At 33.3% G+C, this 16,937-nt stretch overlaps 2 protein-coding genes across 2 annotated transcripts in view; both read left to right on the forward strand.

Moving 5' to 3' along the window:
• LOC145670516 (uncharacterized) overlaps nt 1–16,937 on the forward strand; it is a 52,046-nt gene that overhangs the window by 26,700 nt on the left and 8,409 nt on the right. The gene's annotated exons all lie outside the window — the stretch shown is intronic.
• LOC145670634 (uncharacterized) lies at nt 1,023–11,418 on the forward strand. Its single transcript, XM_081739425.1, has 2 exons — nt 1,023–10,491; nt 11,169–11,418. The coding sequence occupies exon 1, from the start codon at nt 1,023–1,025 to the stop codon at nt 1,647–1,649; it is 627 nt and encodes a 208-aa protein (XP_081595551.1). The 3' UTR covers nt 1,650–10,491; nt 11,169–11,418.

Raw genomic sequence — 16,937 nt, forward strand, 5'->3', positions numbered from 1 at the left:
ATTTAATAATCTTGAGTTTGAAAAACGCTTATTAACAATTTACTTGTGTTAGAGGGATCGTAAGGAGGAATTTGTACACTTTAAAGAGCTATGTATAACATAAGACATGCATGCGACAATTTTGAACGCACACGTGAGGCAAGACTTGCAAGTTTTCTTTAAGTTGATTTTTACATCTCTGGTTCAGTATCGTCTCACCATATTTCCTCTTCATATTCACTCACATCTGCGTTAGATGTTTAGGATCGAACCTCTGCAAATAATTTTAGTTCGTCAATAAATTTTCCTTTATCTATGCTGGGGCTCACAGATTTTGTTCATTGGTTTTAGGGTAGTTGGTATCAAGACCCGTAAAAATAATTTAAAAAATGAGTTTCCGTATTTGCTACGGAATAAAAATATCATACTGAGTTAAGTGATAGCTTTCGTAATCATTCAAATCATACCCTCGTAAGAGAGAGAGAAATATTTCAGTTTAACGTCCCACAAATATGCTCCTTACGTTGTAAAACGGACGATATTAGTGTCAATTACATATTATTCGTGGTCGCTGAAACTCTGAAAGAACAAGTATAAAATTCACGTACAGAACGTTTATACATTAGACAACACACTTGAAGCAAACTGTGAACATAAATTTGTTTCACTCCCGTGGAATACGGGAAAACGTTACAATTCATTTTAACTACTTAAAAGGTATGCTATTTTTTCCCTTGAAATTTCCACTTTTTCCATATAACGAATTGAAATCCATGTGTATATATATACTGTTTATATATATTTATAAGTAACAATATGCATTTCTTTTTATTTTAGGTTGAATAGAAATAAAGATACGTGTAATCCTTTCCTTATCATTATATATATATATATATATATATATATATAAAACCCTTTTTTATTTTTTCGTATATTTTAAAGCGCTTTTATTTATATTCTATTTGAAATAATACTTATATATCTACTATTTACATATACATATTGGATTTTTTTGCATTACCTATATACATCTGGGGAGTAAAATGGAAAGCAAGTGTACGCAAGAGCTATTAAAAGAAATGACTGCATTTATTAATGACATAGAAGAAGAAGAATATGAGATCGCAATAAATAAAGAGACGCAAGTTCTTCTAAAAGAAATAGATGCCGTAATTGGAATAGAAGATCATCATGAAAGGAGAGAAGAAGCTGAAATGAAGAAAGGTACACAAAAGGAGGAAGAACTCACAGAAGAAGAAGAAAAAGAAGAGATTATCAGCAATACCGAAGAAGAAGAAAGAGATGCAGCTAGTGAAATTCAAATTGCAGAAGAAAATGAAGAAGAACAGCTATTAGAAATATTGGAAAGTGCAGGTAATAGAATGATAACAGAAGAAGAAGAGGAAGCATCGGACCGTATTGCCCAAATTAAAAAATGGTTACAAGAAGGACCAATAGAAGAAGAAGACGTCGAAGAAAGAACAAAAAAAGAAGAAGAATTGCTAAATCTAACGTTCTCCCAAATAATAGGAGAGACTTACAATGAGAAAGAGAAGAAGACAGAAGGTGAGTTCTACGAAACTGAGCTAGAAAAATGGATTACCAATTTATTTCCTAATCCTGAAAAAGAAGAAGAACAAGAATATATCCATCAAATATGGAAATATTAGCAGAGACTAATACAGAACATACAGAAATAGAAATCGATTTGGAGGAAATAGAAAAAAGAATGTACGAGTTGCTATCCGTATTTGAAGCAGAACGAAAATCAAATGTGCAAGTAGGATTTGGAAATAACAGACGCAATGATGGAAACAATAGATTTCATATAATAGAAGAACGCTGAAGACAATACAGAAGATACAATATGGAGGGTACAATGTTAAGATTCCGCCTAGCCTCCGTGCGTGCCGGTGAAAATCCTTTTACTGCAATTGAAACAAGTCTACGGGATTTAATAGATTATTTGCTACGTAATGTGGACCAGCATGATTACGAAAGAGTAAAAATCGCAAATGAAAGAGAAGGACATAGCCCTTTTTGGTTATCGTTCAGAGAAGCAAGAAATCTCTCAGCAGAAGTTCTATGGACAAGTTATGAAAAAGTACTGCAAAGTAATGCGGCTTTTCTTATAAATGAAGATTGCATCGTGAATTTTCATCACGTACGTATGCCGAGAAGACAAGGTCGTTTGAAACAACATATTATGAATAGCGAGGAATACGTAAAGGCAAAACGTGGTATTATCACAGTTAAGAATACAGGTACAAAATGTTTAGCACATGATATCGTCGTTGCCATATAACTGAAAAAACACAAGGGAAGAAATCAAACTCAATATAATAGATATGTTAAATATCAAAATAAATATTTAATTCGGCAAGAAGCAGAAGACCTCTGTGAAGCTGCCGGTGTAGATCTTAGTCATGGTGGTGGAATTCCTGAAATTCGTAAATTTCAGGAATATTTAAAGGATTATAAAATTACAGTGTATAGGGGATTTTTAGGAAATGGTGTTATGTTTGAAGCACCAGCAGGTAATAACGACAGAACTGCTTAAATTTACAGTTCATAGATAATCACTACAACGTCATAGAAAGCTTAACAGCATGTTTTAGCTGTGGATATTATTGCGAAAGCTGTCATAAGAAATATGAAAACACACATGAACATTTGAAACATTGTACAGCTGTATGTTATCGTTGTCAACAGAAGCCACCATGTGACTATAAACAAACTCATATTACTTGCAATGATTGTAATCGAGAATTTTACGGCCACTCATGCTATGACTATCACAAGTCAGCGCCGTATCAAAATGGAAAGCCTTTATGTTCCATTGTGAAATGTTGTGTCCTCTGTTTGAAAATTTATGTAGTAAAAGAAAAAGGTTCTCACGTATGTGGAGAAACTTATTGCAACATTTGCTATGCTGTAGTACCACCCAATCATGAATGTTACATGAAAGTGAATGAAAAAAGAAAATCAAAGAAAGCCAATGAAAAAATTATCATGGAGAAGAAAGCTATGATTGTGTTTTATGATATTGAATGCACACAAGACACGAAAATAGAAGATGAGAACGCAAACATATATGAACATATACCTAATGTCTTGGTTAGTCAGCATACATGTTACAGATGTTATGAAGACAACGACATCAAAAATAATTGTATCTTTTGTGGAAAACGAGAAAATATATTTGACGGAGTAAATGTAATTGAAGACTTTCTAAAACACCTTCAACAGCGACGTCCAAACATTAAATCAGTAACATGTGTAGCCCATAATTCTAAGGGCTATGATGCACATTTCATCATTAAGACTATGGTTGAGAAGATGAATTGGACTCCAGAAGTAATCATGAATGGGTCGAAAATTCTATCTTTTAAAATAGGGAACGTAACATTCATTGATTCACTAAGCTTTCTTCCTATTCCCTTAAGTAAGTAAAGTGGTGCATTTGGTCTTTAATCGTGCAAAGAATATTTTCCACACTTTTTCAATCGACGTGAGAACCAAACATATGAAGATACACTTCCAGACATTAGATATTATGGAGCAGATACCATGAAAGTAGACGAAAGACGCAAGTTTCTCCAATGGTATACTGAACATCGAAACGATACCTTTAAAATTAAAGAAGAACTCATCAAATATTGTGTACAGGATGTTGAAGTATTACGCCAAGCATGTATTTCCTTTATGAATACATTTAAATCTGAAACAAATGTAAATCCCTTACTTGAATGCATTACAATTGTCAGTGCATGTAATTTGGTGTATCGAAGAAATTTCTTAAAGGAAAATACGATTGGTATCATACCAAAGAACGGGTATCGATGGAGAGATGTCCAATCAGTTGAAGCAGTACAATGGATAGCTTGGGAAGAAAAAAACAAGAAACATACAAATTACCAATGCTGCACATAGTAAGGAAAAACGAATTGCATCAATGAAAGTAGATGGTGTATGAACAAATCCCAACACAGGAAGAATACACGTGTGGGAATATGAAGGCGATTTCACACATGGATGTATCTACTGTTACCCTAACGACAGAGATAAACCCATCTATAACAATGCTACAGATGCCATGGAATTTCGATATAAAGCAACAAAGAAAAAAATTCAAAAATTACAAGATTTTGGCTGTGAAGTGCATGAAATATGGGGCTGTGAATTAAAAAAAACAATTGGCAAGAAATGAAGAGATGAAGAAGTATGTTATTAATCATCCGTATACAAAGAAAACACCATTAAATCTTCGTGATGCTTTTATGGAGGACGTGTGAATGCCATACGTTTGTATCATAAAGCACAAGAATCTGAAGGAGAATTCAATACAAAGATGTTATTTCGCTTTATCCGCATATCTGTAAGACTTAGAAGTTTCCAATTCGTCATCCTACTATCTATCTGCCTGGAGATTCAAATATTCCCACCATTGAAGATGTTGAAGGATTAGTTAAACTAAGTATTCTACCTCCAAAAAATCTCTTACACGCAGTTCTTCCTTACAAGTCAAATGATAGATTGATGTTTCCACTTTGTCGTACATGTTGTGATGAATTAAACCAGTCATCTTGTAATCACAGCGATGAAGATCGAGTTCTACATGGTACATGGGTAGCAGATGAAGTAAGAAAAGCATTAGAAAAAGGATAAAAAATAATAGATATTCATGAAAATTGGGCATATGATGTTGTTCAATATGATGAAGAAACAAAAAGTGGCGGCTTATTTGCAGAGTACATAAACACCTTCCTGAAAGCAAAAACGGAAGCTAGTGGATGGCCATCATGGTGTGAAACAGATGATTTAAAGCAGAAGTACATTCAGCAATTTTATGGAAAGGAAGGAATACGTCTCGATGAAAATAAAATTCAACATAATCCAGCACTTAGGAGTTTAGCTAAATTAATGTTAAATTAATTTTGGGAAAAATTTGGACAACGTGAGAACATGTAAGCATTATTAATGATCAAAAGGAATTATATCAGAAATTAACGTCTCATGATATAGACGTTCATCACACATTTCCAGTAAATGATGATATGATATATGTATATTGACAATACACTGATGAAGTTCCTGTTTCACTACCAACAGTAAACGTCGTCATAGCCGCATACACAACAGCTCAAGCAAGATTAGAATTGTACAAGTATTTAGATCAACTGCAAGAAAGAGTATTGTATTTTGATACAGATTCAGTCATTTATACGCAAAAAACCTGGTGAAACTACAATTCCAACTGGTGACTTTTTAGGCGCTTTAACAAATGAAGTACTCGAGTATGGTAAAGAGGCCTATATTTCAGAATACGTCTCGGCTGGACCCAAGAACTATGGAATACGTATTTTTGATCCCAGTACGAAGAAGGAGTTTCAAATATGCAAGATACGGGGCTTTTCATTAAACTATGAATCTTCAAAACACCTAAATTTTGATGTAATGAAGAAAATGATAGTAGCTAATGAAGAGAATTCGGAAGAAGAAGAATCTCGTCCCACGGAAGTCAAAATTACCAATGAGAAAAAAAATTGCCGCAGGAAAGACCATACTATTGTCAGCATGCCCGAAACAAAAATTTATGAGATAAATTATATAAAACGACGTAGAATACCAAATTCATATGATACTCTTCCATGTGACTACACTACTTCCAACAAAAGAAGAAGACAAATGTAATAAGGCCCTTTATAAATATACGTATGAAGAAAGAATGATCATACTCTTTAACATGGACACGACGTGGAAACATCCCTTTTCATGTATTGTTGCCGGACCAAGTATGTGGAAAAACTTCCTTTGTAATACGATTCCTGTCCAATTTATCACGTATGGTTAATACATCGTTTCGTCATATTTATTGGTACTATGCAGAATGGCAAAATGAATACAGAGAAATTTCGACAAAAGTACAATTTATTGAAGGATTACCTCGAACAAAAGACTTTTTACCTGAAACTGGACCACATATTATTATTGATGATCAAATGTGTGAAGTGAACCGCAATATAGTTGATTTCTTTACAAAGGGTTCTCATCATAGAAATCTTAGTGTACTATTTATTACACAAAACATATTTCATCAGGGAAAAGAAAGCAGAGATATGAGCTTGAATTGTTCTTATCTCGTATTATTTAAAAATCCAAGAGATAAATCACAAATTAAACATTTGAGTTATCAACTAACTCCTGAGAATCCAAAATTTCTTCAAGAAAGTTTCAACGACGCAACAAAGTTACCATATGGATATTTGTTTAATGATTTAAAACAGGATACGCCAGATGAACTTCTTTTTCAAACAAATGTCTTTCCTGATAATATTTATAATTACGTTTATGTTCCAACGAAATAGAAGAAGATGTGTTTACAATGTTTGTTTTAAACTGTGTTTCTTCATTCTGACAATATGTCTCCAAGAGTAAAACACGATCTTCTTCGTACGCCGAGCAAAGCAAATCCTAAATTACGTAAAGCTATACTGGCCAATGCAGACTCTTCAGTGATTCGAAGTATTTGCGAATGTTGTTATAATGCATTAAAAGGGAATGTACCTCTTACAAAGACACAGAAAGCAAGATTAAAGCAATACAAGAGGACGCTTCAATATCTTGTGAAGAAAGGAAACTCCATCCAAAAGAAGAAGAAGCAATTATTAGTGCAACAGCAGGGTGGATTCCTACCGGCATTATTAGCTCCTATTTTAACTGGTGCATTATCAAGTTTACTATTCCGTTAGTGCAATGGAACACGCAAAGATGATTTTAGGTCCACCTGAAGTTCTTAATCGTATACAAACACCAGCATCACCATCATCATAAGCCCTGGAGAAACGTGAATCTAATTTGGATCAAGAAATGCAAGAGATTTTACAGTTATCATCGCTTAGTGACGAAGAAAAGTGGAATCATTATAATAATATTCTTCAAAAATATTTACATTTAATACGAAAACAAGAACCTGTGACACTTTCAATTACGTCAACTAAATCAGAGAAGCCTGAAGTAGAAGAAGAAATATTATTATCTATACCTAAAATGTTTCGTAAAAGAGCTGAATTACTACTACATAGAATGAAACATGATGATAATATTACGTGGGATAATAAAGGAACTGTTTACATCAGAGGTGATAAACTAGAAGGATCTCACATTGTAGATTTAATTTCTGATGTGTCGCGACCTCGGAAACACAAATCCACCGGGATGGGAGAAATTTTGTAATTATTTATCTTCTAATAACACACCTCAAGAACTTATTGGAAATCCAAAACATTTGTCATATATTTTACGACGAACTAAAGCGTCACCAACAGCATCATCGTCAAGGGAAAAAATACCTCCGAAATCGTTTCCAGAAGACGACGATGAAGCAGAAGATGAAGAAGAAAAAGAAAAGTAGTATCTCCTATAGGGAAAAGGAAACGTGCGTGTAAACGTCCAGTATGGTCAAGGTGGAAACCGTAAACAAACAGTTAAGCAATATTTACTACAACCCTTCACATCCTGCCTCGTTTGCAACTGTTAAAAATTGTGGATAGCTACAAAGAAGAAAATTCCTATACATTGTATAAGAAGATGGTTACTGCAACAAACAACATATACGTTACACAAACCTGTACGTCGTCGTTTTAAAAGAGATTTCTATGTAGTGAATAACCTTGATGATGAGTGGGAAAGTGATATTAATGATCTTGAATCTCTTCATAAATTTAATGATGGATATCGTTATATTCTTACAGCGATAGATGTGTTCAGTCGATATGCATCTGCTGTGGCATTAAAATCTAAAAGTACAAATGATGTCTTAAAAGCATTAAAACTTGTGTTCAAAGACAGAAAACCAATTACATTCCGAACAGATAAAGGAAGTGAGTTTACTAATAAAACAATACAGAAGTACTTAGATGACATCAAAATAAAACATAGTACAACTAAAAATCCTGATATAAAAGCTAGTATTGTAGAACGTTTTAACAGAACTCTAAAAGAAAAAATGTGGAAGTATTTTACTAAGTATCAAACGTATAATTATTTAAATGTATTACCTCTTCTTGTGAAATCATACAATGAAGGTTATCATTCAAGCACAAAGATGTCACCTGCAAGTGTTTCTCAAAATAACCTATTACAAGTATCGCATAATCAATATGATAATAAAATATAGAAGAATCCAAATTTCCCAAAACATCTTAAAATTGGGGATACAGTACGAATTAGTAAAACTAAACGTACATTTGATAAAGGACATATGCAAAATTGGACTTGGGAAATATTTAAAGTGAAGAAGATAATACCAAGAGATCCACCTGTTTATGAAATTGAAGATTTAAACAAGGAACCACTGGATGGATTATTTTACAGAGAAGAATTACAACCTGTGACGTTATCAAAGACATTTTACATAGATAAAATCATACGTACAAGAAGAAAAGGCAGCAGAAAAGAATATCTTGTTCATTGGAAAGGATATCCTTCTTTCGATTCCTGGATACCTGCATCAGCCGTGAAGAAGATCGAGATACAATGGAACCTGTTGGAGATTTTTACGTTACGCTTCCCAGTAATAGTTCTATGGAATATTTTCCTGACAACACCTTAACATCATACACTACGAAACTTCATCAAAGATTGGAATTCCATGAAAAGTGGGAAGTGGCTATTGTTGAAATTCATTATCCTCATTCAATATTAAATATTAATGAAGAAAATAATACAATTTTTTACAAACCTGCAAAAAGTGATGAATAGAAATTTATAACTATTCCTGTACGTTATTACACTGACATATCAGAATTGATAAAGATAATAAATACGTACAACAGATTCACAAATTTACATATTTCCACACTCGTGAGAGTAATACCTGTTTTATACGATTACTTCATAAAGACATAGGTGTGGACGGTGCATTATCACCAAGTGTTATTGCGATGTTGGGGTTTGATACACACGTTGATTTAAAGGATATGCAACAAGGCCTAAGCATTTCAAATTTACGTTTAGGACTTCCATCTACATGTATGTGTATTGTGATATAATTCAATCTGTATTTGTTGGGGATACAGTAGCACCATTATTACGAATCATAAATATCAATCCTGTGAATCATACATTTGGAAGTAATGTTATAGAAATTTTTAATCCTCCACATTATGTGGCTATAGAGAACATGAATTTTGAACACATCAAAATAGATATAAGAGATAATACAGGCTCTCCACTGGCATTCACTTTCGGAACTGTATGCGTTAAACTACATTTTCGACCAGTGCGTCAACATCGACAAATATGAATAATCCATATTTACAATATCATCAAAAACAAGCTCTTTCTGGAACTGGAAACGTTTATGTTGGTTCCCCTTATCAAGTTGGACATGGTATTGGAAGTTTCCTTGGAGGGTTATTTCGTTCTGTCATGCCACTAGTAAAACAAGCAGCTAAAACAGGAAAGGAATTATTAACATCTGGAGCAAACGTTATTACTGATGTCATCATCGATAATCAACCTATTAACGAATCCTCTCATCAACGAATGGGTGAAGCGAGATCCGTCTTGCAAGACAAAGCAAAAAATAAACTGAAATCTATGCTAGGATCTGGATATCAACGAAAAAAAGAATTACACATATTCCATCTTTAACCCTTCATCATTACAAATCATCAAGCGCAAGAAGAAGGACAAGAGGAAACGTGCAACTCTATCCATCACGACTCTGGAGCTCGCTAAAGAAATAATAAACACTTCTGACCAGAGTATATACACTTGTTTATTAAAAACTAAATTCCAGTGTAACAGTTTCAACAACGTAACGTTGTCTTCATCAGACACCAACCTCAACCGACGAGTGAATATTTTAGACGCTGCTTTACATATTAAAAATATTAATGTTAGTCCTACAATAAAACTAGCACATAACAAGCTTCTACAATCAACAACAGCCAAATATCCTCTCACAAGAGTGCAAATGAAATCATTCGTCATTCCAAAGGATCTTCAATCAAAAACAATTAATAATTTATTTATGGGAGTATTACCAACTCGAGTGATTGTGGCGTTTACACAAAATGATGCCTATACAGGAACAATAACTTCAAATCCATTTCATTTCAAACATTTTGACATCGATTTCTTTTCTCTATACATTGATGGAAAACCTGTACCTTCAAAACCATTACAGCCAAATTTCGAAAACAACCTCTATGTTTCCTCATATCATACCTTATTCTGTGGATCAGGTATTCACTTTTCCAATCATGGCAACAATATTCCTCGCCTTGCCTTTCCTCAAGGATGCACCATCTTTGTTTTCGACATTACTCAAGATGGAGAAGCCAGCGCTGTGCAGCATTGGAACCTTATACGTCACGGCTGTGTTCGTCTGGAAGTTTATTTTACGAAGCCTCTACCAGCACCTATCTCATGCATCACGTATGGAGAATTCCAATCTCTCTTAGAAGTGGATCATCAGAGGAACATAATCATGGATTTTTAAAGGTACGTTATTTAAATATCATATCACATATGTACATGTCTGCATTATTATACATGATGTCCTCTACACTAGATTTACTGAATGCTTTGCAAACAAATTCTTTATTTCACAATTATTTCGTTGGCGTATATGCAGCCAACCAATTACCAACACATGTTCCACTACCTGCAGCTATCATCATAAATACAGATCCCTCGAACAAACTTGGCACACACTGGATTTCCGTATATATTCATACTGACGGACGTGCCCACTACTTCGATACATTTGGATTTCCTCCATATGTAATGCAACATATTCAATTTCTACGTAAAAATTCCACTTCTTATACATTTAATAATAAACAAATTCAAAGTGTGAAATCGTCCCTATGTGGGCATTATTCATATCTTTTCGTATGCTTCAAACCTAAAGAAAAGTCCTTAAATGAATTTCATTACACTTTCTTATCAACTCCAGAAAAAAATGATCGTCGCTTGCTGTATTTACTTTTACAGGTAATCATGTCTTCATTCTTCTTCGTATGTTTTGATTACTTTTTTCATATTATTGGAGGTAGTCATTTCTTCTACTTCTTTATTATAATGTGTTTGTATATATTATCATTTGTTGTTTTATTTGTTCATGATTATAGATAACATAAATTTTAAGTTATGTTTTTCAATTTTTTTCATTTCAGAAAGTATGACATCATCATCGTGTGTATGGACATCATCATTGTACAGTATGACTTCTATCTACGTTTCATCACCATCATCAACAGCAGTAGTATCATCTGTGAAATTATCATTAATTGAACTGTGTATAGACAGCATCAGTGAACAGTATATGGCAGTTGTGAAGTGATCACCTGAACAATGAAAAAAATCTAACGTTCTGTTAAAAATGTACTATACTTGCCGTCGTTTTAATTGTGTAAATAGTTTCATCAGCAATAAATACTTTGTATTCTTTTTCTCTTTGAAAACAAATGTTTTATTTTTTATTTTCTCCGTTTCCTAATAAATAAATATGTTTTATGATCAATTATGTAATTAAATATCACATATCACAAAACATATTTTTAAGTCATTGAATTTCATGGTGTTTTTAAAAAAGATTCTAAAACTGATTTTTTAATTCAATGATGTGTGATTCAATAGTTATGTGATTCAATGTAATCACATAACTAAATAATAATACTGAATTCAAATACTTTATCAGTTATTCTTTCGTAAATTAAATCAGGTATGTGAGTTCAATATTATTATGATAGGACTTTTGTTTCTAAAATTTTAATATTTATTTTAGTTCCTTCTAAAATGAAGAAGTCCTATCATACTGAAGACAAAGTTGTATAATAATAATAATAATAATAATAATAATAATAATAATAAAAATTTCAAATACTAATTTTTATTTTAACATTCATTTCAAAAATTTGAATTCATTATGATTATTATTATTATACATATCACTTATAGTATACGAGGAAAAAATATGCTAGGATTTTTTCTTATAAAAATTAGTATACTAATTAAAAATCCTATCATATTGAGATGTATGAAACGAACACAAAACACACAAACACAAAACATTTTACTTTCACTATATATGTTTTTATTACATTTGATATTACGTTGTTTAGTATACATGAAAAACTAATCAATGTTCTTCTTTATGACGTTCACTTCATTGATACCCTCCGAAGGTTGAGTATCGTTTTCCCCCCACCATGGCTGTGTCGGTACACTATCAAATAAATCAACCATAATTGAATCTATGAGTTTTTGTTTGCAAAATACTTTCATTTCCAATTTATTCGTTCACCATCAATGTTCACATCAATGTTCTTATCAAGAGAGACACTTGGAAAACTGATGTTCATATCATTAATAATACTCTGTTCATCTACACAAGTATGGATTCCGGCAAGTCCTCTGCATGTAAGACACTGCAATTGTACATGATTACGAATAGTATCTGTACACAAGTCAAAATATTCACGTAGCACAACACTACAAACTTTACTGTTTTTCACAGCATGCTCAATACATGGTAATATTTGCAAGAAATAAAGCCAATCACTTGAAGTTAAGTACACAATGTTTCGAGGAGCATGAAATGTTCCTTCTTTCTCTAACATCACTAATTTTTCACCCATTAGTTTTCGCACCACCAGTTCGTTTTTTCGACCAAGATATTTTATAAATGCAATTTCCGCTTGAGAATTTCAATAGTCCGTAACAAATGGGGTCAAATGTACAAGTTTCTCCCACTCTGCAAATTTAACTCCACTCCAAACACAAGTCCTTTGCCAACACGAATCACTGGCTCAAATGTATCACTATCCAGTCCAATACAAATTAATTTCGTTTTCATTGAATTAAGTCCATATTCAACATTTAACCAGTACTCTTTCTTGGTATCCATAGTTGATGCACAAGCACTCAAAGACATGTTACTCCAGTAGCTGCTCAACACAGAATAACGACACTATGCATACAGATGACTGCGCATGGATGAAGAGGAAGGGGGCGAAGAGGAAAATTCATGTTTCATCTTGTTTCTACATGCCACCATACACTTACGATGAGTATACCAGTTCAGTAAATTCAAGATCGTGCATGTTACGCCCAGATACATTAATTTTCATTCCTTTATATATTAAACAGAGATTCCCACTTTGTAAATACGTTAATAATGCACCATTATCTGCTTCCAATTTTTCAGTACAACGTCCTGGTAAAGTCACTTTTTCGCCTCCTTGAAATATCACGCATGCCTTCCTACCATATACCGTTGTAATTATCTCACAGTTTACAATACGAAATGGTACTCCAATCTCCAAATCTCGCATTTTTATATAGGGTACCATTGATGGCTTATTAAGCTTTTCTAATAAACTCATTGACGATGACATCTTTAAATTTTTTGACGTTTCTTCCTTTGCAACAGCTGCTAACAGAATGATCTACATAAGCAGATACGTTCAGCTTACGCTCTTCGCAGGAGGGGTAGGGGGGTTTGGGGATTCAAATTATTAGCCAATACACGACAGGAACACGAAAAAGGCATGTTTCATCTTGTTTCTACATCTGGTAGGCGTCCAAGAGTATACTTCCTTATACTAGCATAGTAACAGCGTCCAGGGAACGTTCCCATGGGGAAATTTTTGAAAATTTTCCCACGCCCAACCCAAGTACATTCTTCCTACTACAAGCACCCTAGTCCACTTTTAATGAAACTATTCGTAATAGATGTTTCGTCGCGTGTCTTCCGCTCTAGAATTCTCCTATCTCTTTGGAATATGGCCCGTGATTGAGTTGTTCATACATTTTCTTATTTTACTTCAGAAAAAATATTTATTTTTTATATTGACGTAAAGGCCCAAAGGAAGTGATGGGTAAATTCCCTGGAAAATATCTTTCGGGGATATTCCCGGGAAAATTCCCAAATTGGGAATTTTCCGGGAAAATATGTACAATCACAAATAAAATTGCATTGTTTTACTATATTATAATTTAAAAGTTAAATTCGTTTTTTTGTCACAGTATATTGTTACTGTTGTCCCCAGAAGAGTCTTTAAATTGTATATTCTAAACGATGTTATGTTATTTTATTACTATTTTACTACAGTTAGGGAGTACGCATAAATGGATTTTTATTTACAATATGTTCTATGAAAGTAAGTATTCTTCAAAAATGGTATAGTAAGTCCACATAGTTTCAAACCGCCGAAAAATTTAAATTTACATGTAAGTGGATTTTCTAAACTTGACTCTACTACTGATATAAACATAATAAATTTTTTAACTTTATTATCAGATTAGGTTGCGTAACTGCCAGAAGACACATGTCCCACCGTTTTTTCAACATATGCGCATAAATATGTGTGTTCACAATATTTTCAAGATGTGTTCTTATCTTTATAATTTAGCATTTAACATTGCCACACACGTTTGTTAATACCTATTTCTCGAAATTTCATGTGTTAATTCATACGTAAGAGAAGTCCGAGTACCTTTTCAGAAATTCGAATCAGAGACAGGAGACAGACCGACGTCTATTACTAACAGTGGTTCAGGGTTTATTAATAGTACTTCATCTCTATTTCTACGTAATTCTACTTTACTTTGCAAAATGGTTACTTTTCAAAATTTATAAATTAGTACTTTGCTAAGTTTGGCTATTGTTTAGCTTTGGCTTACCAGCTTTTGCGCCTACTTTTTGCGATATTCTAATCCGGTTGTTTGCTAATCCGAATGCGGTTGTTTTTTAGTGTTGTATGGTAAGTTACGTTACCAACATTAAATTCACTCAGCATTGCCGAGCGCGCGTTAGCGAGTGAAGGCGAGGTAGAGCCCCGCAGAGCACGTTGTTTTCTAGCTTCGTTACCAACAATTCACTTTTTTTTTTCACATAAATCACTTCTACTTATCGTTGCGGTTTGTACAAATCCCCTACTGCCCTAAAAAAAATTGTGTTCGATATTTTCTTGACAACATAAACACCACTATCAAGTAGTTTTTGCTAGTTTTAGGCCCCGAATACTAAACAATTACCCTACTTTTTAGTGCAAATGTAAATGGAACTTAAAATTCATATTATTATTAATATAAAGTACAGTCAAAAAAATTAAATTTTTTAACATCCAAATTGTATTAAACCTAGAAATAAATCATAATATATTAAAATAATGTAATTAGTCATACGGTTATTATAATTTGGAAGATGAAGTAAAGAAATGGAAATAAATTACTTCCAGGGAATTTATAAGCCGGGAAAAAAACTGGAAATATTTCCCTTTTTAAATTGCTCCCCACCGCGAATATTCCTACTGTCCGTCACTACCCAATCGGTGCCTCGGTGGCACCCTGGTCAATTTTAATGCCATTATTTTTAATAGATATTTTGGTCCCGTGTCCTGCGCTCTAGAATTCTTCTACCTCTTGGAAATACACTTTCTGATTGCGTTTCCTAAGCATTTTTATTTATTTTACCTCAGATAGGATAGCGTTGTTTTTTATACTAACTTAAAGGCCCAAGGAGTGCCTCTGAGACTCCTATTGAAGTGTTCACTTTTCTAATAATTTGATACTGTTCATTGTTTATTACCATTGACAAATGATTTCATAACAAAGTAGTGACTAATCTTTCCTATTAATGACGGAAAATACAAATGTTCGCGGGGAGTTCAGGTAGCTTGTATATGCAGCAGGGAGCCTCAGAGGCACCTCTTGAGCCTTTCAAGGTTAAAATTAGCTTGGACTTTCTCTAGTTAAGTATAAATTACTTTTGTAGTTTTTATGTTGTAATGGTTTATAAATGTCCAGTGTTCATTATAATATTAGGCATGTAGTATTATGTAATTTTTATTCCGTGAAGTTTTTGTATAAAGAAGACATATTATGTATATGGCCCTTAAAGCTACGTAGACATACTTAGTGAAGACATACATATTCTTCTCCTTTCAGTATTGTATTGTAATAACGCGGGAATGAAACATGGAATATTAATGTGAATTCCGGAAGAGGAAGTAGTGATTCCTCGATATTTTTCCCATGAAGTAGAATGCTCCATATAAGTAAAGAAACACGTTCGAAAACTATAAAGGCGTAATTTGGAAAAGAAATTATGAAGATGCTTTGCCTCCCATTAGTTAATTCTTAAGTCGTATACTGCAAGCTTTTGTTAAGTTTTACGTTGCATGTGTTAAAAAGTATATATAAGTCTATAAGTTGATTGGACGTAACCTGGATTTACAGGGCAGTTTCACAATCCATTGAAAACGTCGTTTTCTTAAAATTTCTTGTATGCTACCAAATTGTGATCACTTAACTGCATCAGAGAATGCATGATGGAGTTCTATACATTACAGATTAATTTTAGATTATATGTTAAATTTGTATATAAAGAAATCTACGGAAATTGCCCGTTTCATGTCGTTAGGCGTTGATCACTTGCTCACTGGTATTGATTAGAGATTTTATATAACGAATTTCACCCACGTTCCCTAATCCACTCCTCAGATACATTGCTTTTCGCCTAAAATTAAAATCTGTTCTCTTTTTCGTAGGATCTTCATTCTAATGATAGTAACACAAAAAGAAAGGAAGTTTTCTACCTAAACTACGTGTCTGGCTACCTGCAATGTAAAATCTAATTCCAATCGATTTACTCATTTCCATAGCTAATTGAACATTAGCTAGATGTTGTGTTTGTTCACTGATAAATAATATCGTTTCGTGAAAACCAGAGGAACGTAACTTCAAAAATGCGGTATTTATTTCTTTATGTTTGGACACAATTTTGAAAGCCCCATTTGGTGTAAACGGAACGTAACTCCGTCTGTTCTTCTTGTCGACCGTCTCTTGTAATGTAGCTCAATTACCATCGTATTAAATTCACATTTTTCTAAGAAAACAAAATTTTTGTCTCTTCTAGCTTGTAAACCTACGAGAATGGA

Source organism: Thermobia domestica, chromosome 14 (genome assembly GCF_964235325.1).
Source record: "Thermobia domestica chromosome 14, izTheDome1.hap1.1, whole genome shotgun sequence".
NCBI classification, from domain to species: domain Eukaryota; kingdom Metazoa; phylum Arthropoda; class Insecta; order Zygentoma; family Lepismatidae; genus Thermobia; species Thermobia domestica.